Source organism: Sycon ciliatum, chromosome 1 (genome assembly GCF_964019385.1).
Source record: "Sycon ciliatum chromosome 1, ocSycCili1.1, whole genome shotgun sequence".
Lineage (NCBI taxonomy): Eukaryota > Metazoa > Porifera > Calcarea > Leucosolenida > Sycettidae > Sycon > Sycon ciliatum.
The window spans coordinates 53,728,417-53,755,876 of record NC_088643.1 but is presented as its reverse complement, the minus strand read 5'-3'; the positions used below and the strand labels follow the sequence as shown (position 1 = coordinate 53,755,876).

At 46.6% G+C, this 27,460-nt stretch overlaps 1 protein-coding gene across 2 annotated transcripts; it reads left to right on the top strand.

Moving 5' to 3' along the window:
* The first annotated feature begins 336 nt into the window (after positions 1-336).
* Positions 337-27,418, top strand: LOC135831037 (sortilin-like). 2 transcript variants are annotated; one of them, XR_010556145.1, is made up of 27 exons: positions 337-868; positions 1,536-1,598; positions 1,957-2,033; positions 2,402-2,504; positions 2,976-3,164; positions 8,672-8,739; positions 9,006-9,058; positions 9,404-9,457; positions 9,807-9,877; positions 15,320-15,406; positions 16,180-16,237; positions 16,962-17,035; positions 17,408-17,492; positions 17,919-18,019; positions 18,275-18,380; positions 19,529-19,602; positions 20,170-20,264; positions 20,491-20,593; positions 20,929-21,010; positions 21,423-21,528; positions 21,740-21,811; positions 23,625-23,747; positions 24,084-24,210; positions 24,613-24,710; positions 25,599-25,743; positions 26,495-26,743; positions 26,936-27,418. XR_010556145.1 is itself a non-coding variant. In XM_065343283.1 (26 exons), exons 1-26 carry the CDS (start codon positions 692-694, stop codon positions 26,501-26,503), a joined length of 2,400 nt encoding a protein of 799 aa, XP_065199355.1. In that variant the 5' UTR covers positions 337-691; the 3' UTR covers positions 26,504-27,418. The 2 variants fall into 2 exon arrangements, 1 of the variants encoding a protein (XP_065199355.1); XM_065343283.1 differs by having other exon boundaries at positions 26,495-27,418.
* Positions 27,419-27,460: the final 42 nt, after the last annotated feature.

Here is a 27,460-nt window from a genome sequence, read left to right as displayed (position 1 = left end):
GAGGCCGAGATAGCCAGCCGCGTTGAAGAGACAGTAACTAACTGAGCATTGTGTGAGCAACTCCCCCAGCCTTCACTAGGCTAGTAAGTTACTACTCTTGACACGCCGGATAGATGCCCCGCTCCAAGGCTACTGACAGACTCAGTACTCTTGACTTAGCAACAGTCCGCGTACAATGTAGATGTGTGATCAGCTATTATTATTTTTTTTTTATAGACTATGTCACGTGCATGACTGCTTGCCAAAATCAGGCTACGTAATTCATGATGTCAACTTTTTTTAATTTTCGGGGGAAAAAAGGAAAGAAAAATCTCGATGAAAGGAAACAATGAAACCAGTACAATCTGACATGTACCATGTGTAATAGTTCGTCTTCTTTTCTAGTTCTGTTCTTCATTGGGCGGATTGGAAGTGCTGCCCCACTCCTCTGTCCTGTTGTTTGAAGAAGAAACTGTGCTGCATCTCCTGATCTGAGTGCGCTTTCAAACCAGCCACCATTTGGGCACGTGTGAACCTTACGCATACGGTACTCACGGTATTCCACGTCCACATGCTTCCTGAACTTCCGGCGCTCCATTTGAAAAGGTGCCCGATCAATTCTTCTTCACTGTAGGGTTGTCGGCGACCAGCGGAGTTTTTCATTTTGTGGACTCTAGAAGGTGTTTGGCAATTCCCCAGACCGGACCCTGCCATGCTCAGCAGCATATTTCGCTGCTTCTGCGGAGTTGTATTCTTTTGTGCTGTTTCATCGTCGCTCCGACATGCTACTATTAGAAGCAAGAGAGCCCTCACATGGTCAGGGGACTTGCTAAAGGAATGTCCAAAAGACACAATTCCACCAGCTGCGTTGGAAGTGCCAACCTACCAGGTACACGTGCTTTACGTTCTTATGTCCTATGTTTCCATTTCTCTTGAAACATTTCGAAATGGCACGGTGACATGTCAGCTCCGTGGAGTATTTATCATACAGCTTCACGTGCCGAACGAATGTTGAATGTGTGTACACGGCCGTGTTGTACTGCTGCAGTTGCGCATTGCTTCAGTCAGTTTGTGAGGAATGGGCGCGCGCGCGCTCCTTCATCTTTTTCATGTGCCTGAGCTGAGAGCTACAGAAATTTCTCTTTAGACAGAAAACTGATCCAATTACCAAGGCCACGCTCATTGCAGACTTGAACAATGCATTGGTGATGTATTTTTTCAGTGTATGGAACCAAGAGTGTGCTTGATTGGGTTGCTGTCATGGTAAAATAATTCCTGGATACATCTTTTTAGTGATGAAAGTGTGTGCAACTTACAGGCAGAATACCCAAGCTGGTCTCATGCTGCGTATCTGCACAAATTAGGATGTTGTCCAGGAATTTTGCCATGACAGACACCCATGAAGGAATAGTTAGAAAGTGGCACATTCTTATTTCCGTGTAACATTCCATGTATCTTGGTTTGATCTGGAAGGTTGGCTTGTCATTCCTGTTGACTGCAGGTAAAAGAAATACAATCCTCTTTTTTCTTTCACATTTTGTTCTCTCCTTTTGTAGTTTTCGTTCGACGATGACATCCACCAGTCAATTGATCTGCATTGGCTGGGCAAAGACTCTAAGGTACAGTGTTGTGTGCGTGCATGCATGCGTGCGTGTGTGTGTGTGTGTGTGTGTGTGTGCGTGTGTGTGTGTGTGTGTGTGTGTGTGTGTGCATGCATGCGCGCGTGTGTGTGTATGCACGTGTGTGTGTGTGTGTGTGCATGTGTGTCGTGTGGTGCATAGTGTGACTACACGCACACAGTGCAAGCGCATGTGCGAAGCTAAACTTTTTCAGCTCAGTGTTGTAACATGGCCTCACATGGTATAGTAAGTTAACAATTTCATTGGTATAGCATCCTGCTTGACCAGGCTTTCAGTGCTCCCTGTGATGTTGCCGTGCATCATGTCTTCCCATTGACTGTGCCGATTATCTCTGCAGTCTGTCCTCATGCTCTCAACCACCACTGCAATCTCCTTATTTGGCAGAGTTCATACTCCATCGTCCTTGTGGAGGAGGTCAGCTAAGTAATAGTTGACATTGAATTTCTAATACTTTGTACCTGAGATATGCGCTCTTGGTGTTGGACAACAGGACTTGAACTTCTTTTTTTTAATTCTATTTTCACCAGGTCATGCCCGTTGATTGGACTATCACAGGATTATTAGTGGCTCAACTCAGGTGCAGTGTATGTTGTAAAAGCCTTTCACTAGCACGGGATACACCGATGGCCATTATTGGTTTCTCGTATTTTCTTCGGCGTGGCCATGGACTGTTGATGGTGGTGACGGTGGTGAGGAAAATGGGGAGGGTGTTGTTGTTGTCAGTTCCGGTGCCTTTATTCATTGCCCAAGTGTGTATTCTCTTGCTTTGCTTGTGTCTATAGTTCTGATGGCGGTCGCCACTACGAGAATATTACATCGCAAATTAACGCTGACCCTATTTCCAGCGCTAGTGGCTTTACAAAGAATCCTGTGGATCCCAACATGGTATGGCTTGTTTTCTTACTGTGAAGCTCTGTTCCCTATGTACATTGGCTTGATGATCATCGCTGCATGTGTGGGAGTCCACACATCCTTTTGAAACTGAGGAGTTTGGCCCTGTTCACAAAGTAGCACAGTGCCATTCAAGTTGCCAGGCGCGTGCGCCGGTGCCCTTCAAGAGGGGGGACCTCCCCCAGGAAAATTTTCAAAAAATTAAGCAAAATCCTGCATTTTGAGCGAAAGGGGGGGGGGTTCCGGGCACCCAGGAACCCATACGGGGCACGCGCCTGGTTGCTATGCCAATTGTTTGGTAGTTCTGTGCATTCTTGACTGGCATACTTTGTTCTGCTTTTGAGGAGATTTGAATTCTGATTAGATTTTCCAGGAAAATGCCGATGTCAGCTTGATTGTACATGTACTTGGTCCATGCTGATAGAATTGTGCACTGCATGTGTGTGTATCCGTTGTCCTGGTCAGGCAATCATTGTTGCAGCTGCTGTTTACAAGCGTCCCCGCAGCCACATATATGTAACGCTAAATGGAGGTGCCACCTGGAAACGTGTCTACACACCGTTCAAGCTGGTGTCGATGCGCTTCAACACGTTTAAGTCGAACCTCATACTGGCGGACTCCTCCACGGAAGGGTCACTTGGACGCAATGGAACGGTATGTTCAGAGCAGTTGGATTTATTCGCGAAGCTATGCAAAATACGGTACGAATAATAGCGCCTGGCGCTAGCCGGGGTCTACAACTCTTTCATGTGTGTAACAGTTATGTGGGCCGGCCGTCATCACGTGGCACGGCGCACAGGCCGCAGCCTGCCAGGCCAGGCGCGCCATCTCATACATGTCCCGTACCATGCCGTCACAGCCAGCTGGCAACCTCGCGCTCACCAACATATTCGAATCATGGAGTAGTACAGTACCGTATGGGAGTACTCCTTGATTCGAATATGGCTTTCACCAGCAGGGTCATGACGTGAAGCAACTTGGTAAAATGTGCATGTATGCGACGTGTATCGAGGGACTGGTTCGAATCCTGAGTTACAATAAAAGGAGCAAAAAAAAGCTAGGACCAAAGCTTAACTAGGTAGAAGGTACAGCCAAACCGATAAGACATACCCAGAAGGGAACACAGAAAAAATACTTGGTAGCCAAAGTACTTACTAACCCCACGCTGCTATCGAGTGTGCCAATCTTTCGTCAACTGTAAAAAGTATGCACGTACACCCTGTGCGTACTGTACTTCAAACTAAACGGTTTTGACTGTGTACGTAAATGTCTGGGATATGGCGAGGGTCTAGATGCGCAGTATTTGTGAAGGTTTGAATCCCGAGTTTTGTGTTATACCATTGAGCAGATGCAGTGCGCATGCACAGGTGCTTGCGCTCCTCACACAGAGCCAAACACAGATACTAAAGGCCGATTCACAACACAACTTTCTGCGACGCGATTTGCGACAGTTGCGACAAGAAACTGCCTGCCGCAAGCTGTCGCAAGGCACCTGTCGCAGAAGTTAAAGAAAGTTCAACTTTTGCGACATACACAAATGGAGTACAGTTTCGACCCTGGGTGCACGTGCATAGCACTACTATACTTGTAGTGCATAAGGATGTCGCAAACATGAAAAAGATTGTGAACCGTGTGTCGTTGTCGCAGCTCGTCGCATGTCGCGTCGCAAGAAGTTGTACTGTGAATCGGCGGGTTGCAGTCCACCGAAGCTGCCCCGCCACACAAGGGTAACATGATAACTGCCCATACCGCTTGGCTGGCATTGCCCAGATCATCTCCAGGATGTAGCCATATGTCCCACGTGTGGGCACTGCAAGGCCTAGCAACTGGTTGGCTTATCCGTCCAGTGTCGGAGGCAGGAGGTGCTCTCTGGCAACTAAGGTGCTGTTGGCTTGTCGTTGGTGCCAGTCGGTGGAATCAAGCCATCTAGCAGGTATTCGTCAGAAGACTGCTCACGTGCTATGCAGTGGAGGATAACATTCTTGGGCCGATCATGCAGGTGTCGGGGTATGGTGTCGTTGTACCTTCAGAACGAGCTCAGCTGAGTGACATTGCTGACGGGCGCTGAGTCGCATATTCTGCCGCTGAGCAGGAAGAAAATACTTTACAATGATAAGACGCACTTTATTTTATTTTCTTCATTAATACAAGCTCCCCACCATCTGGACATGGTATTGCAGAATGGCTATTACAAATTTTCACTTGGGGTCCTCTTTTTCCGTTGCTGAGAACACTCTTCAGAAAGGAATACTTCAGGACCTTGTTTTGTGCCTCGACTCCACGTTGAGCTGATAATCATGTGCTGTCCGCACTCTGGACCACCGCTCTGGAATGGATAGCCATTTGCCATTGAGCCAATTTCGCACTTGCTTATTGTTGCACCACACATGAAGACCTCTCGCCTTCAGAAAGGAATATTTGAGGACCTTGTTTTGTGCCTCGACTCCATTGCTTGTAAAGACGTTGAGCTGATAATCATGTGCTGTCCGCACTCTGGACCACCGCTCTGGAATGGATAGCCATTTGCCATTGAGCCAGTTTCGCACTTGCTTATTGTTGCACCATACATCAAGACCTCTCGTCTTCAGAAAGGAATATTTCAGGACCTTGTTTTGTGCCTCGACTCCATTGCTTGTATACACGTTGAGCTGATAATCATGTGCAGTCCGCACTCTGGACCACCGCTCTGGAATGGATAGCCATTTGCCATTGAGCCAATTTCGCACTTGCTTATTGTTGCACCACACATGAAGACCTCTCGCCTTCAGAAAGGAATATTTGAGGACCTTGTTTTGTGCCTCGACTCCATTGCTTGTAAAGACGTTGAGCTGATAATCATGTGCTGTCCGCACTCTGGACCACCGCTCTGGAATGGATAGCCAATTGCCATTGAGCCAATTTCGCACTTGCTTATTGTTGCACCATACATGAAGACCTCTCGTCTTCAGAAAGGAATATTTCAGGACCTTGTTTTGTGCCTCGACTCCATTGCTTGTAATGACGTTGAGCTGATAATCATGTGCTGTCCGCACTCTGGACCACCGCTCTGGAATGGATAGCCATTTGCCATTGAGCCAATTTCGCACTTGCTTATTGTTGCACCACACATGAAGACCTCTCGTCTTCAGAAAGGAATATTTCAGGACCTTGTTTTGTGCCTCGACTCCATTGCTTGTAAAGACGTTGAGCTGATAATCATGTGCTGTCCGCACTCTGGACCACCGCTCTGGAATGGATAGCCATTTGCCATTGAGCCAGTTTCGCACTTGCTTATTGCTGCACCACACATCAAGACCTCTCGTCTTCAGAAAGGAATACTTCAGGACCTTGTTTTGTGCCTCGACTCCATTGCTTGTAAAGACGTTGAGCTGATAATCATGTGCAGTCCGCACTCTGGACCACCGCTCTGGAATGGATAGCCATTTTGCCATTGAGCCAATTTCGCACTTGCTTATTGTTGCACCACACATGAAGACCTCTCGTCTTCAGAAAGGAATATTTGAGGACCTTGTTTTGTGCCTCGACTCCATTGCTTGTAAAGACGTTGAACTGATAATCATGTGCTGTCCGCACTCTGGACCACCGCTCTGGAATGGATAGCCATTTGCCATTGAGCCAGTTTCGCACTTGCTTATTGTTGCACCACACATCAAGACCTCTCGTCTTCAGAAAGGAATACTTCAGGACCTTGTTTTGTGCCTCGACTCCATTGCTTGTAAAGACGTTGAGCTGATAATCATGTGCTGTCCGCACTCTGGACCACCGCTCTGGAATGGATAGCCATTTGCCATTGAGCCGATTTCGCACTTGCTTATTGTTGCACCACACATGAAGACCTCTCGTCTTCAGAAAGGAATATTTGAGGACCTTGTTTTGTGCCTCGACTCCATTGCTTGTAAAGACGTTAAGCTGATAATCACTTGCTTATTGTTGCACCACACATCAAGACTGTGCAGCTTGGATTCTGCTTCACGGTAATGTTTGTCGGGATATCTTCCGTCCTCTCGGCATGGTGGGACGTAAGCGAGGTTTCGCAAGCGTGTCAACACTATTGCTGCTTCATCATCACTCAAACCACGATGGCGACCTTTCGTCCATCGCTGCCAGGATTGCTTTCTATGGAAATCAGAGAGAAAGATTGTACTGTGAGGGAAGACCTCCTCTGAGGCAAACATCTCAGCCTTGGGATAGTCCCGTCATGAATAATTTCAGCTGTCATGATGGAGTTTGTTGCCTGATAACAGTGAGGGCATCAGCTATATCAGCATGCCTCTCCGGTTGTACACAGAATTCTGCCACGGCAACATAACTTGTAGTAGTGTTAGGTGCCTCGGCGGCGAGCAGGGCGGTAGCGGAATCAGCAGGGCGGCGGCCATTTGTTCTTCTGGAGAGAGAGACATGTTTGCTAGGTGGATGCGGAATGAAACACAACACCCAGGACGAGAACAAACAAAGCCAAACAGTAGTGTGCACAGCCAAGAAGAATAATGCCAGGTCATGGCAGGTAGTCATGTAGGTTGCATCCACACAACGACTAGCTCTCCGTACTTCTTGAGAAGATCCGTTTGCCACTTCTCCTGGTGGATCACCAATAGGCGTGAAGAGGCGGATACAGGATCCAATAGCGGCTCATCACCGCCACCACTGCCTTTAAACCGGCGGTCGCAGGGTGAATCACTTGCAGACTCCTAGGGAATAACGGTTTCGTCACTGAGTTTCGATGGTTCACAGGCTGCAACATACGACGGGAACTTTATAGTTGCAGGCGGGCGCTGGGATTCAGACCATGCCTTCACTTTGTGTGCCAATTGGGTCTGGTCAAACCTGGACTGCTGGGGTTTATGCGTGGCTAGGGCTATGTGTGAGCGGATGTCCTTGAGTTCCGAATGGTACCCACGGCCAACTTCATTCTTGTATTCCACCTTGAACATGGTTGGATGGCTCGAGCTTCTTGAAGACCACTCTCGACAAGTTTGAAAAAGCGATCGATCACAGACTGACCAAGTCGTTGACTCAGCTTGGGTCTGGTCAAGCCTGGACTGCTGGGATTTATGCGTGTCTAGGGCTATGTGTGAGCGGATGTCCTTGAGTTCCGGATGGTACGCACGGCCAACTTCATTCTTGTATTCCACCTTGAACATGGTTGGATGGCTCGAGCTTCTCGAAGAACAAGTTGAAATATTCGATCGATCACAGACTGACTAAGTTGTTGACTCAGCTCACTGGCGAGTTTGCCTTTCTCAGTATTCACATCGTGATCATTGTGGTAATCAACAGTCGGGTAGCTGACGATGAACCGCTCACACATGTTGAAGATGGTTTGCATGGCTCGAGCATCTCAAAGACCACTCTCAACAAGTTGGAGTATTCGGTCGATCGCAGACTGACTAAGTCGTTGACTCAGCTCACTGGTGAGTTTACCTTTCTCGGTATTCGCATCGTGATCATTGTGACAATCAACAGTCGGGTAGCTGACGATGAACAGCTCACACATAGTGAGCTCAGATAGATTTTTGCCGCCCTTTGCTTTTGCCAATGCATAACCAGAAAGACCAGTGCAGTCAAATTGAGTAATCGGGGAGTCGTGTAATGCGACGAATTGTGCACGATGCCTGGCATCTGAATTAACATGTCCCTTGCAGTTTAATTCGATTTTTTCTTTCAAGAACTCCTCCAGAGTCTCTTGCCAATCGATGATTGTAAGTTTCTAACATCGTTTGCAATTGTCACTGATGTGATTGTAACCGAAAAACCAGACAAAAAGCAGCTCCTGCCACTAGGCCTGATGCACGCGGCAGCTCAGCCAGCAATAGAAAGAGGCCGTGGATAGGTTTTCCCCACTTTTGATGGCTGTGGTCATCCCCGTGTGGCTCATACGGCATTTATTTTATAACGTTTTCTTGTGCTGCCTGCCGTGAGCTTTTGCTATGACCGCGTTGCCTCACAAAGGTGCAGGATGGTTGGGGAAGGGCAGGTTGCAGTTCAAAGTGCACGGCTGTTTTTTGAATGCACAATGCTTTTATTGACCATAGTTAAATTCAAGAACCATACGACCCTAAATTCAGGTTTAGGTTCACTGTGTGTGAAAGTGCTGGTTTGTTCCAAGAGGTTTCATTCAACTTTCCTCTTTGTTCTCCTTTGCTTTTACATATGGTAACCAGCTCTATTTGTCCACTGATCATGGATTTACGTGGAAGATGGTGATGGCGAATGTCAAGTCCTACGATTGGTAAGTAGAGTGGGGTGGCATGTGAAAACAATGATACAGCAGTGCTGTCATTGTGCATGTGTACACACTGATACAGCAGCGCTCTCAATGCTTTACTCTGTGAAGCATGAATAAGCCGAGCCTGGGAAGACCTTGGATAGGCAAGTTAGTAGCACAACAAGAAAGTATTCGATAGATTATTCTTTCGGAGAATTCGTATTCTGTTTGATTTAACACCAGTAAAAGCAATGGCTGAAGTAAGATGATGTGCTGCGTTGTTCATGCAGGGGCATCGGTACACACACTGTCTTTGTTAGTATCGCTGATCCTAAGAAGAAAGGTGAGCTGCATCGAGTTAGCTTATCTCACGTTCTGAATATGCTGCTGCTGCTGCTGCTGTTGTCATTGTCATTGTTGTCTTTGATGTCGTTGTCAACGTCGTTGTTTGTTTGTTTTATCCATACTTTTATGTGATTTTCTCATTTTCCCACTCTGAGCCTAGCACCCTTTTAACATGGGCTGCTTCGAATATTTTCTGGGTTTATATGTAAAAGCGTGTATGTGTGTGTGTGTGGTGTTTGTGCATGAGTTTGTGCATGTGCATATGTACGTGTGTATGTATGCGTTTGCGTATGCACACATGTGTGTATCTATGTGTCTATGCGCACGTACGTATTTGTACTAGGTGCAACACGGCTACAGCTGCTTCGTACCGACAATCTGTTCGAGACCTACAGAGGTTTGTTTGTTTTCACACACTTGCAGCACCATCCCACTTCCGTTCTTTTTTTGGTGTGTCTATTTTCGTTTAGAGTATATTTGAGCACTCCCATTGTAGCTGGGAAATCTCTGACGGGTCTCCTTCGGCGACGAGGAGGCATTTTAAAATTGATCAACAACAACACAGTCTCAAAATCAAGGTGGTGCACTCTGTGATTGGTTGGCATTGTTCAAGCAATTATTTTAAAGTCGAAACCGATTCCTTGACATAAATACGAATGGGTCCTTTATGGAAATGCAACAGGCTGTCATAATATGTAATGTATTTGTGTATTGTCATGTGCTTTCATTGCTGCCGGCTTCTCCAGTTGTGGCGCCGAATGTGTATCGCTTCGTCGTAGTCAACGGCTATCTATTTGCATCGGCCTACCATACTGAGGTAGGTTGTGTACTTGTAGTACCACCTGACTGTTACAGGCTTGACCGGACTAGGCCCTGTGAAATTTAGTCTGCTTTTCCTGCTTCGCACTCATCTGGTCAAAAATAGTAATGCCCTGTTGGAAGTCTGAAGGATGTTGGTGTTTCATGAGCGTGTTACTGATTCGTAACCAGCTCAACAAGCTCAAACACCGGCGCCCACAAAGCACTCACACATCAACAACAACAACAAAGACGCTCTTCCTTGATGTTACACATAGTTTCATAATACAGTGAAGCTTGGTTATAACGACACCCGAGATGGAACGCCAAAAAAGTCCTTATTTGCGATCTGTCACTATATCCGATCTTGGGATTTCCAACACAATATGCACACCAAAACGCGGCAAAATTAATTTTCTGCACAATGGTGCTTTTTTCAACTGAACACAAGGAGCGCTTCGTCCAACTCAGGAAAACTCGACTGCCTAGAGCTCTTGGCATCCATTGACGTCGCTTTCTTCACTTTGGCCACAATCTCCTCTCGGTTCTTGATGAAGCCAGCGAGAGTACCGTGCGCGACTCCATACTTTTCTTGAACGAATGTCCGCTTTGCACCTTTGTCCAGCTCCTGCAGAATGGCGTACTTTTCCGCGTAGGAGAAGAGCTTTCGCTTTCCAACAGGGACAGGGCGAGACATCTCGAACTTCCAAGTCTTTGGTCCAACGACGACTGAGAAAGTGATTTCTCGGAGAAAGAAGCATGGCGAATGTTGCGAAAATCCGTCGCAGAAGATACGGAAGGTACGGAGGGTAAGTGCGCACTACACCTGTATCTACACAGTACACGTATTTTACCGTCAGTACGACATGTTGACACTCCTTCGAAGTTTCCGGGCGTGCACGAGTGTGCAGTGCAGTGCAGTGTACAGTCGTCGATGTACACTAGACTGCACTGTACGATCTTGTGCACCCGGCTCGCGGCATCTGTGAAAGCCAGAATCGATCGTACGTCGCAGTCGTGAGAATGTCGTTATTTTGACCCATTTTCACACTACGGTGCATGGCAATTTGGTCGTTATTCTCGATTTGTCGTTATTCGAGTTGTCGTTGCAACCGATCTTTTTTGTACACGAATCAATACAAAATTGCTGCTGCCATGGATTTTTTGTCGTTGTAGCTGATCTGTCGTTATAACCAAGCTTCACTGTACAACACTGGATGAAGAGAAGAAGAGAGATGTCATAGTTACGGTAGAACAGTAGCCAGCAGCAGCTCACGACGCCATCAGGATCGAAGAGAAAGAGGACGCACTGAGGGGAAACCACTGCCTTTATACTGTTGCAAAAGAAGGATCCACGAGCGGGATTCGAACCCAGCACCCCTGTCTTTCCGGGACAGTGCCCTACTGATTAGGCTACCGGGGATCACACACACACACTCATGGGTCCTTCTTGCTACACTGCTCCCCCGCCCCAACAGGCTGTGTCGTCACGCCGTACCTACTCTTAATCTCAGGGTCGTGGGCTCGAGCCCCACTTTCGGCGCCAATGTAGTCAAATAGTCCAATAAGGACTACTAACTACATGTACAACTACTCTTGTTACTAGTGTTCTCAGTACACGCGTAGGGCTTTTAGAATGGTTATATTATCTCGAGGAAAGAGACTGGAATATCACAAAGGACTAGACTAGGAGAATAGCACAAAGAGATCGATCAAGAATAGAACTCTTCTAAAAGTGGGACATTCGCCTCCGAACCGTCATCACAACATTCCGTGCATGCGGCGTAAGGGGCACCCAGCGAAGTGTCCGCTAACACCTCATACTCAACAGTTGAACCCATATCACATTCCCCAGAATGACAATCAGCATCACTCCAAGGCAGAATGGATTCCAACCAACTATCAGCCTTACTTAATTTACTTCTATCATTATCACCAAGAGTACATAACCCCCCAGAGTGTGCAACTCCCACATACCCTGCTGTCCCGACAGAATTTCAAGTTGACGTCATTATTTATGACGCAATGCTCCTTGCACCAGTGATTTACAACATGTGTACGGGTGTCAACGCATCACACGTTTTTCTTTGCAATAATTTGTACAGGATCAGATAGGCTTCGGTCAACCACAGGTTCCGGATTCGTCTGATAATCCGTGTACAGTGCGCATTGCATCATCAAAATGATGTCAACTTGAAATTCTGTCGGGACAGCACCCATAGTGGAGTTGCACACTCTGGGGGGTTATGTACTCTTGTTATCACAAGGAGACACAACAGTTGTGTCGACAAGAGATTTGTCATCAGCAGGAACTTCTACATTACCATCGTTAATTCTACCAAGTGAGGAAGAACCCGCCTCGTGACTCAGTTTAAAGGCTGGTCACGGAAACGAACATTATGGGAGGATGGGCCATGAGGTGGGAGACCATTCCTATCATCTCTACCATTGCGTGGGCGCTGATGGGAATTATTACGAGGAGGTCCATAGCCACGGGAAGGAGGATGATACGCTCCTTGAGGGGTCTTACGGGAAGGAGGATAAAACGCTCCCTGATCCTGGGGACGGGAAGGAGGATAACATGCTCCTTGTTCCTGGGGACGGGGAGGATAACACGCTCCCTGTTCATACCCCTGATGAGGAGGGCCGGCATACACACCCTGGTAAGACTCCTGGGGATGCCCATGATAATGATCCTGCTCAGGGTGATGGGGTGGCCCATAGTACGAACCCTGGTCAAAATTACGGGGAGGAGGGTCACGATTAAATGATGAACGGGGCCCCCGGACAAAGCTTGGGGGTGGGTTGGAGTCATAAGGACGACCAGAAGGGGGATTATCATAAGTACCCTCATACGTACTCTTACGAATATTAAGTTTTGACTGCCCTTGATGGTCGGGATAGTCACTACTGCTACTTCTACCGTTAGTGGTGGTGGAGTTAGAGATGCGGGTTTCTAATTTCTCTACTGCCAAACAGAGACGGGTCAAGGTGTCCGGTTCATCTTTAACTGCACTGCTTTTGATAGAACCTCGGCGGTCGTCTCGTACAGAGGACACTGCAACTCTGTACTCATCACTTTGCTCGTGTTTAGCAGAGGCATCCGCAAAAGAGTGAGCCTCCAAATAGAGGGCTTGGCGAAGAGCGCCATGCATGGTCCTAGGCTGACTATCACGGACCCTCATGCGGAGTGACTTCCCCAACACCTGGATAAAAGACTCCATGGCGTAGTCATCTCGCTCCATTTCACCTGCTCTAGGATAGGCTCGAGCCGTCAAAAGGCGGATGTCATCTGCCAGGGTAGACAGAGACTCCCCATTTTGGCGACCTCTAGTACGCAGCTGCGCTCTTCGGACATACTGAGCTTCGGCTGGCATGTATCTTTCAATCAAAACTTGGCGAAGAATCTGGTAGTCATTTGTCTCGACCAAGGATAAGCTCAATAAAAAGCACAACGCGCTATTTCGAAGAGAACGTTTTAAAAGGAGCAGCTTGCAATGCGTCTTTTTAGCCATATCACGCCACTCGGCTTCACTAGCCATACCATCACCGCGTCGAGCCGGTGTCTTATAGCCCCTTTCACCCTCTGCCATCTTTCATCCGTGCAGATGTCGACGAAGACGAATGGCATTGCACTGGGACTAAGTTAGCATCAACAGTTGTAGTGTACAGACACTTGTGTGTGGAACTCGATTCTGAATTGACTGCAGCTACTTTGCCCTTTGTGCTTCGGCTTTTCTGAAATTCTTTCCATTCAGGGCAGTTACCTCTGATGTGTCCCGGCTCATCACATATAAAACACTTCAAAGTTCCCTTCTTCAGCTCTGGGCAATTCCGCTTGATATGCCCAACCTCTACACAATCATAGCAAAGCATAGACTTGCCTGAGGACCGGCTCGATACCATACCCGTAGCTGCAGAGACATTCCGGAGTTTACTTGTTGTAGTCTCGTTCCAGCTAGGCGCAATACACGCACACGCTTGATGCAGTTGGTTAGAGATGCAGTCTGGCCGATCAAGCTCATCATCAGTTATTTTGTGTCCAGCCAATTCTACTAATCTCTGTAAATCGGCTGCATAACTCATCCCAACCATTTGCACTAACAGCAGCCAAATACCGTGCCCAAAATATATTGAATTATTCACCTGCTGTCCCACGAAAGGGCTTCAACAATATCTCAAACCTCAACGCCACACTAACAAGGGTTTCGGTACCATAACTGTTACTGAATCGTAACAAGCTCAAACACTTGCACCCACAAAGCACTCACGCACATCAACAACAAAGACGCACTTCCTTGATGTTACACATACTTTGAAGTAGTTTCATAATACAACAATGGATGAAGAGAAGAAGAGAGAAGAGGTCATAGTTACGGTAGAACAGTAGCCAGCAGCAGCTCACGACGCCATCAGGACCGAAGAGAAAGAGGGGGAACAACTGCCTTTGTACCACGGCCAGGCAGCAACAGCCAATCCGAGAAGCTCATGTGACTACTCTATCTAGTACAACGAGTAATGAGTAGTAATTACATCATCATCAGCATACCGTATGTCTGCACCTTTAAAGCCATGGTGGTATATTCGATTATAAAGCCAGTCTCAGTTATAAAGCCATGGGCTTCATAAATGAAATGACATTTGAAGTATGTTTTTGCAAAAATGAAGGAATAAGTACTATGCTAACAAACTTACAGCCCAGCAGGAAGGGCGAATAAGTAGATTTAGATTGAAATTTCTGTGTGGACTTTGACTTTTATGGCATGGCGTAGTGGGTGAGTCATTTTGCATCTAAAATAGCTAGGAAAGCAGCGGTGTTTCGATTATAAGGCCATGGCTTTAAAGGCGCTGACATACGGTAAGTGGGAAAAGACACAAACGAGGTAAGTCATGCAATTGTTGGATTTGAACAGGCAACAGTCATCCCAAAGGTCAAGGAATTAGTAGTATTTTAAAGGTGTCGTCCACAAATATCAAGCAGAAAATATTGGTCCGTTGGGGGGGGGGGGGGGGTGGTCTTTGTTCATCTTGTCTTTGTTAAAAGAATATCGATCTCTAGATGTGGACGGGCACTGTACGGACATGTAGTTGATGACCTACAAAAAGTGAAAGTCACCCTCGTGACTATAGGCAAGGCAAGATTTTGCGACCGTGGCAATGAAAACCTAGGTGTACCATGAATTTGAAGTTGCCGTTGGTCACGTTTCACGAGGAAACCGCACTTCATTTAAAAAAAAACATCGATCCCCTGCATAAACGTGTGTATGTTCATTTTGAGGGGGGTCTGGGGAGAAATGAACAAATATCGTATTTTAAAAAAAAGTCGGTATTTACGGATGGCCCCTAGCTTGTATCAAGGCCTCACTGAGTGTCACCATGCATTGCCACTACTACTACTACTACTAGAAGCGTCTTTTCAATTCTATGCTATGTGGGTTTGTTTTCTTGATGTGCTTTTCAGACACACCGGCAGCTATATGTCAGCAGAATGAGTGGACGATCTGCAGATTGGCAGCTAGCCCGCCTGCCAGAAGCAACAGTATCTGGGGTGAGCATGAAGCGACACACATGTATTTTTTTAAAGTTCCTCATCTCCCGACAGCTGGCTGTTTCGAACTTCTTAGGACTGATCAGTGGAGTGCAAATAACACTGGGAGCCTTGAGCCGAGGCAGATCCTGTACCCAGGCAGATCCTGCACTCAGGCAGATCCTACACCAAGGCGGATCCTGCACCGAGGCGGATAACTTCAATGTAAACCAGAAAGAGTGCTGAACCAAGATGAGACAAGGGACTGAAGGGAGTGTGCTAATTAAACTAGCTAGCTGTTTCAGGCTTCTTAGGTTTCAGCAGTGGAGGTCAGAGCACCCCACTGCAAATGTGGGATGTTTTTTTTGCTGTTGAATTTCCACCTGAGGAGCTGCTCGTACACTTGCCATAGGAATAACTGGCCACTCCAGTGGTTGAGCCTGGTGAGGTACTTGCGGTAGTCGAGCGTGAGGGGCTGCGAGACTGGGTATCCAGTCTGCGTTCAACTTGCAAACTTGTATGAACAAGTCTGTAAAGAGTCACAAATCCCTCAAAATCTCGTCAGGCAATAACAAGGAATGATGGTGTGCTGTACATGCAGGAAATATATACAAAATATCATGTACACATCCCAAAAAATTGTCAGGCAGATGTCGCTACCCAGTTGGGTCCTTTGAGTCTCTGTGTTTTTCTCCAGTTGCTTGTACGCCAAAGTATTACAGTAAATATTATGATACTATTCGTGTATTCATTTATGCTTCTGGTTGACATCCCACCGTCTGTTGTCTCTCCAGATGTACAACGTTCTAGATGTAGCTGATGGCATGGCACTTATTCACGTTGACAGTGCAGGTGAGAGCTGGGACTGATTCTGCATCATGGCATCCTGGTTCAGACTTGAATGGCGTGCAGTGCAAGCTTAGTGTAGTACCATTGCTGCAGACTCTGTTAACTTGATAACTTACACACAGCTTACCAGGATTGCTATTGGCTGTAGTGAGAAGAGTGTTGCAGGTTGCTGGGTACAGTAGTGACGTGCGGAAAGGTCAACACACACTTGATGAGCATATCTGTTACTTTATGGTGGGAGAGCGAATGGCCACGCACAAATACGTACTGGTCATTCAAACGATTGCTTGGAGGTATTCCGGTTCTCGGAACGACATTCTACTGTTTACTTGAGATTAATTGAGAGGTAACTTGATTTCAATACCACTGAAAACATCTGTCGAGACAAGTCAGAGCAAAAGGAAATGGGTGGGAAAAAGGATCCACTGGCTCACTACGTATGCTCTGGCCTGAGAGCTTCAAACCTGTATGCCCGCATCGTGTGCATCAAGACGTCAGCATGACATACACATGACGTACATGAACGAATAATGACATTATTAATAACAAATGTAACGCGGATTCGTGAAATTCACGACACTTCGTACTGTGTGACGCGGGCTATTGTAGCATGGTATGCACATCAGGTCTGGAGATGTAAGGGCCGTGAGAAATGAGGCTCTGCTGCTGCTGCTTTATGTGGATCATCTCACGGTGTGCACCACTGTTGTCGGTGTGTGTCTTGCAGGCGATGGCGGTGGAAGTATCTTCATATCTGACTCATCTGGTGTTTATTTTACGAAGGCCTTGGATGATCACATTGTAAGTGATTCCTTGTGATGACGTCAAATATAACCATTCTTAGGTCCAGTCTCTCCGGAGGCGTCGGTTCCAATCCCATCGCTGCGACCAGTGTTCGCTGCTCTGGGTCAACAGTTCTTTCCCAGGAACTCTCGTAGGACAGTCTTGTAGTTTCATTAGGACAATTATAGGATGGGGTATAGGAAAGAAGGAAGTACGGATGAAGCATAAAAATGCAGGAAGATAAAGGACGAGTGACAAGAACCACTGGAGCATGCGCTCTTCCGTAGCTGATGGATGATTCCGCATAATCACTGCGGGAAACGAAGCAGGAACAGCTGTATTGATGCTAAGTGCTACTTGTGCTTGTGTTCTCCTCTCTGCCTTCCCTAGCAATTATCTGGCCCTGGCAAAGGGTCAGACTTCTACAAAGTGAAGTCAGCTCGGGGCACGTACATCACCAGTATTGCTGTAGCCGGTGAGTTTTGCCAGGAGACCTTGTCATCCATCTTTTTGTTACCATCCGTTTGTTTAGTGGTGGCTATAGGTACATGCAAGTGCGTTGTACGGAGGCTGCATTTTTATGATGGCTGCGCGTTTGAGTGCTTAGCTTAGTCTTTGCAATGTTGGAGCTGTCCGGTGCCGATTTGTTCATGTGTTTTTCTATCCCTTGCTGCACTAGGATAATGTACTGTTGTAACTTGTAAGGGGTCGTTGTGGGTTTTTTTGTTCGTCCCGGAAATGAACATTTTTAGTATATCCTGTGAGGTAAGGCAGCCAAGTAGGGGATCGGCAGTTGGTTAGTGTAGGTGTTGGTGTTCTAGTTGCAAGCGTACATGTGTACTTGGCACACTGTGTAGTGTTTGTGCTGATTGACTATTCCTTTGTGTGCTCTGGTTTTCAGGGAGTGAAACCATCCTCGGCTCCCTTGTGGCATCTCGAATCAGTTTTGATCGGGGTGCACGCTGGCAGCCCATTCACATTGAAGACTGTACGAACGGAGGGGTGAGTAGTGCTTGGTTTTAATATGCTTCTTTTTCATTATAATAATTATTAAACCCAGTCAATCATTTGTGACAGGTTGTTACTGCTAATTGCAACTGTGACATTCTGCAAGCTTTTCATAGACTGTATTCGAACTCAAAAGGGTTTTCTGCATGATTTTTCTCCACACCGAGTTGTCACACCACGACCAGTGCTGGTGCAATCTTTCACGTTGTTTCTGCTGTTGCTGTGCGTATGTCCTTTCTGCCATGTTAGGATGCATGCTCACTGCACATCCACGGCATACTGAGTCTGCAGCATGGTCTTATCCGGCAAGTACCTGCTAGTGACCCAGGTGCACCAGGTCTCATCATAGCTCATGGTAAGATTTCTCATTTGTACTGGCACCGTTATCAGCCCTTCGAGTGTATTCTCTCTTCTTTTTTTAAAGAGAACAGCAAACATATCGACACCATCGAACAGTCCCAAACCACACATCCATCTCTGAATGATGGATAATTTCCTCCAGTTTTTTTTTGCCATTGTAGGTTGATGCGTTCATGATTACCAATGCGCTTATTGAGATGAGGGTACTTTCCCCACCGCACGTTAGCACAATCCATGCTGCGGGGTCGGTTGTGAGCAACCTACATTGTGCTCATAGCTCACACACGTACATGCATGCTAGTGTGTGAATCCGCTGCTTATGTCACCTATGTTGCTAATTATGACGCCTGGTTACCCTGGTTACCTGCCTGGCCCGTAGCATGGGTGGAAACTCTTGGAGAGCTGACGTATTTTTGTGTGCTAGGCAAGAGGCGAAGAGAAGTAATAGAAGAAATAATATTTTCTCACGTCCTACTAAGCGATTTCTACCAACCGAAATTATCCCGTCTGCGTGTTTGCTTGGTACTGGCTTGATAAGTATTGGACATAGTGCGCAAGTTAGTGCAACTTTTATTATGTTGAGATTTGCACGATCCTTGTATGCTGGATGTGAAGAGTGGCAATGCTGTTATACCTAGTTGTACGTGTGTACTTCGAAGTAGGTATGTCACTATGTCAGTATGTGTGTGATGTCTCGTGCAAAATGTATCACTATGCGGTGTTTGACCAGTACAATAACACTTGGTGCTCGTGCTGTGATTATCAGTTGTGACCCTCGCCTTATAAACACTAGACAAGACCAGGCTCTGGCTCTCTCTCTCTCTCTCTCATCCTTGCTTGATGTGCTCAGGTGTATTCGAATGAAGTTTATTGGCTTGTGTAGTTTACGCATTTTAGCTATTGTTGTTCGGTAGAACTGCCCTCTTCCTGTTAGCATGTGTTACTCGGGAGTCGCAGGCCACATGGCTTGGTACATGGGTTTGCACATGGCTTGGTGTGGCATCATCTAGCTGTTCTGAATATGTCCTGTTACTGTAGTCTCAGCCTGCATCACTGTCACTTGCTGCTTCTGCTGCTGTTGGTGCTGCTGCTGCTGCCACCACCACTGTTACTGTTGCGGCTGCTGCTGTTCTCATTGTATAGGTAACACGGGGAAGAGTCACTCTAGAATCGTGGATATCTACCTCACCCTTGATGGCGGCTACCAGTGGAGGAAGGTTAGCTTACCGTAATGTCGCGTATAAAAGCAGTTGCTAACGGCTGTATAAGCCGGGGTTCAAACCATGCTTCTATTCAAGTTATGCTTTTATTTAAAACATGCTTCTACGTCAAAATCTCCAGTCTACACTGTACATTGCACATAGCCATGCATATAGTGTGCACATACATGTACTTGGACGTATGCTTCTATTCAAATCATGCTTCTGTGTCACGGTGCTCTTCAAAAATCGGCTTCTATACGGGTCATGCTTTTATACGCTACACTACAGTATTATCATTGCATGCTTTAATACCTTGTGGTGTGTAGCTTCAACTGCTGATAAATTCCTGGCCAATGGTGTCTGTGTGTAGCATGGTGGTGCCAGATCATCTGACTTTGTGCACGTGAGGATGATGTGATATGTTATCTTAAAATGCAAAAGAGATACAGGTCCTATGTCTGAAGGGCATCACCTGCAGGCATGCTGCTCATGTACTATGTGTGATGAGGGGCAACACATGCAGGCATGCTGCTCATCCACGCAAGCAAGATCTCTCTTTGGTTTTTTTGTCATGATCCTAAGGTGTTGGCTGGTCCTCATTTCTACGCCATTGCCGATCAGGGAAAGCTGCTCGTGGCTGTTCCTATAGCGAAGGACCATACCGCAGACACAATCTAGTAAGTTTTTTTCTTTTTTCCGTTGGCTCGTTGGCAGGCTTATGAAATTGCTCAAGTTGAATTTCAACGAGGCTCATTCATTAGCTCTTCCGACTGTTTCTTGATCTTGTTATCAGAGGAGTGAAGTAGGACTGCTGCTCTGTGCGTGTGTATGTCTGCTTTGGGCCTTCTGACTTTCCTTCTCTCTTGTCCTGTTTTGTTGCGGCTGACATGTGTGTTCGGTCAGCTTTTCAGAAAATCACGGTGAGTGTTGGTCGAAAGTAAAGTTCAGCACAGTACCGTGGCACTTCACCGGAATGGAGGCTGATCCCAAGGCGCTTGGACTCAAGGTCAGTCAGCTCCATGCGCTAGTGAACAGTTGTTGTGGGCTTCGATGACTACATACCTTTAGGGTGCCTGTTGTGCCTGAAGTACGAGCTTGTATGTGTAAAATTGGATCAGTGAAGCTGGTGCCTGTTGCAGGGGTAATACTCCGTGAGGATATGTGGTTATCTCTACTTTTTGGTAGAGGAGTAGTGGAGTACCTTATTGTGTGGGGCAATGAAAAAATAGTTGAGGAATTTCCAAGTAACTGCTCTTTGTTAAATAGCTGGCTCTGATCTTGTTTGCTCAGCCAATGGCGAGTTTTTCATCTGTATATCCTTGGTTGTGTTCCCCTTTCCAGGTGACACTATGGGGTTATACCCCAGCTGATGGACTCTGGCAGACCATGGAGGTGGATTTCTCGGATGTCATCGAAAGGCAATGTAAGTTTGAATGAAAGACAACTGCAAAGAGAAAAAAGGTACAGACTTACCTTCGAACTGGTCGTTGTCGCTACTACAACTCACACATAAGCCTGTCTTGTATAGAAGCCTGTCTCATAATAGACGCTTGTGAAATCTCCCAAGAAAAGTCGATTCCCAACGAACGGAGCTGAACTAAGCCCTTTTCCAGGCCGGGGTGGGGGGGGGGGGTCATGTGACGGAAACCCACCCCCACCCCCATACTCGAAGGCACATGGACATTGTGGCTGGTGTTGAGGTACACTTGCATCACGAACTATGGACATTTCTCTGCCACGGCTGCCATTCTGTGCAAATATCGAACACGGCAAGAGTCAGCTGGTACATGTTTACAACAATGCTGGCATGTTACTCTTGTGTGTTCTGTGTGCAGGTGCAGATGATGATTTTAACCAGTGGAGTCCGCATGCACAAGGCGAAAAGGACGGCTGTCTTCTAGGTTACAGGGAGACGTTTGATGTCATCAAGCCTAATGTCTGGTAAGGCGCTCACTTTTCCTCTAGACATGCAATGAATTGAACCCTCTTGTAATGATGTTTCATGCCGTAACTCGAGAGCAACAGATTCTGATTGCACGTCTTTGTCAAGCAAATACATGTATCGTGTATTATTTTTGTTCACCGGGTGCACCGTTGACGTATTATGGGAGCCATGATGTGATTCTGTTCATTTCGGTCGTTGTTTTCCTAGGTGCTTTATTTCCGACGATGCTAAGAAGGGCCGAGTAGAGCCGTGTCCATGTGGCTTGGAGGATCTTGAATGGTAAGCTGAGCCTTGTCGGCCCCACGTGTTCCAGGTGGCCTGTGCAGTGCTGCGTTGTGTTCATCAGTCTCGCGTGTGCCGCCTGGGTATACTGTGTAGTGTTAGTGTGTAGTGTTACTGTGTAGTGTTACTGTGTAGTGTTACTGACAATTGTTAGTGTGTAGTGTTACTCGCCAAGATCAGGCAATGGCCCTCTCCTCCCTCAGGGATACCCTGAGTGACGACCACAGGCGGACTCTGGATCTAGCCGCAGAGAAAGGTGCCTCCAGTTGGCTCACTAGTCGGCCATCTCGCCGGTTCCAGTTTACCATCCACAAGGCTGGCTTCCGGGATGCCCTATGTCTGCGCTACGGCTGGACCCCTCCCCGGTTGCCGTCTCACTGCACCTGTGGAAAGCCCTTCGACACCACCCATGCCCTATCATGTGCCATCGGAGGATTCACTGGGATGCGCCACAACGAGCTCCGGGATCTAACCGCTAATCTGTTGCGTGAGGTTGCGCATGATGTCAGCGTGGAGCCAGAGTTGGAACCCCTCTCTGGTGAAACATTCCCTCTCCGGTCGGCCAACACGGAGGCTCATGCTCGTCTTGATGTGGCAGCACGTGGAGTGTATGGGAGTAGGTTAGAGAGGACAATGTTTGATGTTCGGGTGTTTAACCCTTTTGTCCCCTCCAACCGAAACCTTACTCTCCCGTCTGTCTACAGAAAGCACGAGCAGGAGAAGAGGCGTAAGTATGAGCGGCGAGTCCTGGAGGTGGAGCATTCCTCGTTTGTTCCCGTGGTTTTTGCAACCACTGGCGGCCAGGGGAAAGCTGCTTCGGCCCTCTTCGCCAGGATTGCCAGCAAGCTGTGTGAAAAGCGCCGTGAGCCTTTCCCGGTTATGATGGCTTTTGTACGGGCGAAGATCTCCTTTTGCCTTGTTCGGGCAATGATTGCCAGTCTACGTGGTCACCGTCGGAACCCGCCTCGACATCTGTCTGGTTCGGCTGTGCTGGCGGCTGCTGAATGTGCCCTGGTGCCATAAACGGTGTACATGATACAGTACAGTTTCTTTGGTAATGGTGTTTCATTTACTTTTGTATTTTCAGCTCGTTTTCTTTGTATTTAACTCCTCATTGTTTTGTTTTCTACCAGGCGTGGGCCATCCCCTGACTTCATAGGTGCCAAACATTAAATTTTTACGTTTTTTTTCTGGCGTCTTTAGGTTAATTTTTCATGACACGCTCGGAATCGAAAAAAAAAAAAAAAAAATTTTGGATATGTGTAGTGTTACTGTGTAGTGTTACTGTGTAGTGTTACTGTGTAGTGTTACTGTGTAGTGTTACTGTGTAGTGTTAGTGTGTAGTGGTACTGTGTAGTGTTACTGTGTAGTGTTACTGTGTAGTGTTACTGTGTAGTGTTACTGTGTAGTGTTACTGACAATTGTTAGTGTGTAGTGTTACTGTGTAGTGTTAGTGTGTAGTGTTACTGTGTAGTGTTACTGACAATTGTTAGTGTGTAGTGTTACTGTGTAGTGTTACTGTGTAGTGTTACTGTGTAGTGTTACTGACAATTGTTAGTGTGTAGTGTTACTGTGTAGTGTTACTGTGTAGTGTTACTGTGTAGTGTTACTGACAATTGTTAGTGTGTAGTGTTACTGTGTAGTGTTACTGACAATTGTTAGTGTGCTATACTCACTGGGCTCTTGTACTGGAGAGTGCCAGGTTAGTGGATCACTGTGGTGTTTGCTTGCCTGGCTGGCTGGCTAGCTGGCTGGCAGTGGGTGTCCTTCATGTGCACTGTGCTGCTGCTTTCTTGCTGCTATTCTCTAGTGACTTTGGCTATGTGTGGAATGCTGACAAGACCGAGTGTGTGCTGGACAAGACTGTGCCTGCTAATATCAGCCGTGGTATGCTATGTTCTACGGGCCAGAAATTCTACAATGCTTCCAAGGGGTGAGTGGCGATGCTGAAGCTCTGTGACAGGACAGTTCCATTAATGAATGTGTCAGCTCCACATTGTATTCCCCATGGTTGCAAGTTGTCTTGAGCATGAGTGATGTTTGCTTTAGTCTGCACATTATTAGGCTTAATGAATGTTGCATGCAGTAGCATAATTCCCGGTGGAAATCTACTCGAGTATGACCTGCAACACTCCACCGGTTCCTCGTTATCATGTCTGATCCGCTGGGATGTGTACCTTCCAGTTAATCCTGACATTTCCTGTTACTATGTGCGTGACTTGCACGTTTGCATGTGTCCATGTGTGTGTATGTGTGTGTATGCGTACAGGTACCGTCGGATAGCTGGTGATCTGTGTACGAATGGCGTTGTGGATAACCTGGTCAAGTTCACACAGCGCTCTTGCATAGGACACGTGTCCAACCCACCCAACTTTGGTGACAGCAGCGTGCAGAAGGTAAGTGCAGGCTCTGTACGCACACACACACATTGTGATTGTTCTCCTGCAGTCCTTGTCATGTTGATACAGTAATGCCTTTCACCATTGTCTGCGGCTGAATCCCTCTGGTTCAGTACCAAAAGCTGACCAGCATGCGACTTTATTCAATCTAATGCCAACATCAGATCAGGTGTTGCAGCTAGGCATTGGGTAATGCACAATTACAAAGACATCATGTGTTGCAGCTAGGCATTATGTAATGCACAATCACAATGACATCATGTGTTGCAGCTAGGCATTATGTATTGCACAAACACAATGACATCATGTGTTGCAGCTAGGCATTGTGTATTGCACAATCGTAACTTCATAAGGACAACGCCGGTCTCTATCCTGTGTTTCACTCCTTGCCTGGATTAGCACAAGCATGCCAGCATAGTGGTGGCGGTGATCTTCGGCTCCGTGACAGTTGTCGTCTTGGTCTACATTGTGTACAAGTTTGGTCTGCCAAGAAGAAGGTTAGTATAACTGCGAAACTACTTGATGCATTTCAGAATTCTGAATTGCACGTCTATCAGACTCTAAATATGCAGCTGGTACATGTGTACGGGTTTTGATCTCTAAAAAAGTGGAGCAAAAGTGATTGTTGATGTAAAGGTTACATTAGTGAGGTCATCGCATATGACATGTATGGAGGTCACGGGTTCCTCAGTGCATGTTTCGTATTCATTGGCAAGCAGTGGTATAAGATTCGAATGGCAAGTTTGTATTGAGTGGCAAACCATGCGGTGCCACATGTGCCTGTAGTTGTGTATAGCGAACCATGCAATGCTACATGTAGTTGTGTATGGCAAACCAGCACCCACTGTGTCGCCGTGACTTGGCCACTCCACGCAAATCAAGTCATATGGTGACACTAGAGAGGTTCCGGGGTACGATTTTCCGTGCCAAAATCCGTATGGGCGCTACGGATTTTTTCCAGGCGTGCTCCATACGATTTTTCGGCACGGAGAATCCGTGTGGACTGGCTTTCATACTAACCATGTTTCGTATGGAGATTTTGCGTCATCGGGTGCAGAAAGATTTTTCGCGTACAAATTTGGTACGAGAAACATCGATTTTTCGCGGGAAGTTTTGATATCGGTACAAATTTTCAAAATAAAAAGGCATAGCGCGGGAATGTGACGTGTTTGCGATCGTAACCTAGGCAATGACGGCAAAAACATAAGTTCCGCACCCGGAACTTTTCACTGCTCGAAAACGACGTATAAAAAATCCGTAGAGCCTCCATGAGCCTCCACGGATTTTGGCATGAAAAATCGTACTCCGGAACCTCCCTAATATCACATAACCCTTCCATAAGTGGTTTGTTCGTCTTGTGAATCCTTGTTTAACCCACACTGCAGAGGCCGTTACAACTACAGCTACAGTGCGCTGCGCACAATGGAGGATGAGCCTAGCGACGCCGAAGGCAGCGCTGCAAGTGCCAGTGCTGCACGCACACTTGCAGATGTGCACATGGATGACGAGGATAGCGATGTCCGGATAGTGGTCAGTGATAGATTGATAGGACATTGGGCAAAGGCTGCAAAGCAAATTGTTGTTGTTGAGTTTGCGCTGAAAAGTGTACTGCTGTTTTCAGCCTTCTGGTGGACGGAGAGCAATCATTAATTCTAGCCATTGCAGCCGCACACCACAGTAACATCCATGGCCAGGGACTGGGATTATGTAGCTGTTGGTGCTCTATGTGTTGAAGTGGGTCTTTCTCTCATTATTTCTATGGTGTGTGGCGTGGTGGAGACCAGCATTGTACCCATGGAACAAACCGTTACAAAAGCAATTTTAGTTAGTTACCGAACTTAAAGATTATGGACGTTGCGGTATGCTGTAGCTAAAAATCAAAAGGAGACCAAATTGTGCGTCACAGTCTGTCACTATAAATTTGCTACTACGTACGGAGTACAAGCTACTCCGTGCCCTGTGTCTGTAAACCAAGTGTATAATAAGGATACGAGGCTAGGGCTACCAGAATTGAATGTGCTCTTTCTGTGACTCTGAACAACACAAACCTATAAAATGGTGCGATCTTTTCACTGCACGCCTACTTGGTAGACCACGGAAAGTGTGTACTTCCTATTTCATGCCTGGTGAAGGTTTTTCAAGTCAGTGAAATCTGCTTCTGGCAGATTTTCTCCTTTTTGGTGGTCGGATGTGTAGCATTGAAACTACTGGAGAAACAACCAGTATAGAGTAGAAAACCACCACAAAGCTCTCATTGTGGTATTTTTGTGTTTGATTTCAGAAACCATGAGATGTGACCTCAGCGTACTGTGATCTCAGCGTATTGTGACCTCAGCGTATTGTGACCTCAGCGTATTGTTATCTCAGCGATCAGTGATCTCGGCTTATCCTTGAAATCCCATTTCGAAGTGCACACACATCATGCCCCATGCATGTATTTCCGCAGTATTTCGGACTTCCACTCGCAAGTTCTTGATGTCTGTGCTTATTTCATGGAAACAAACTACCGTTGCTACTGCTGTGAGAACGGGTTTACCGTTGTTGCTACTGCTGTGAGAGCGGGTTTACCGTTGTTGCTACTGCTGTGAGAACGGGTTTACCGTTGTTGCTACTGCTGTGAGAGCGGGTTTACCGTTGTTGCTACTGCTGTGAGAACGGGTTTACCGTTGTTGCTACTGCTGTGAGAGCGGGTTTACCGTTGTTGCTACTGCTGTGAGAACAGGTTCACCGTTGTTGCTACTGCTGCTGCTACTGCTACACTACTGGTGCTACTGCTGTACCTGATGTTGTTGTTCAATGACAGCAGTGCTTTTTCGGAATTAATTACGCCCAACACAATTTTTAGTTGCATTCTTTCACAAACGCCAAATTGCACACCGGACAACATCAACATTTGACCAAATCTGTTAGACAAGCAGACAACTATTATGGGTTTTAACATGTTTTCTGTATTTCTTGTGAATAGATTTATGTAGCTTTTAGGTGAAGGCGGCAGCTTATGATGAATTTTTTTATGATAAAGCTATATTGCGGCCAATTAGGTTTGTGTGTTGTTGGTTACCACTGTGGTGTATCGCATTGTGGCTTTCGACAATTCAAATCCATATTGAAGTGGGCACTTGCAAGCAAAAAAAAGGCTGTGCTGATTTTGTTTGTGCACCGCACTCACTTCAGCATAATCATCATGAAATGTGTGTTGTCTCAAGCTCTGAAGCATGTCAAGAAATGCAAATTTTACGCGAAATTA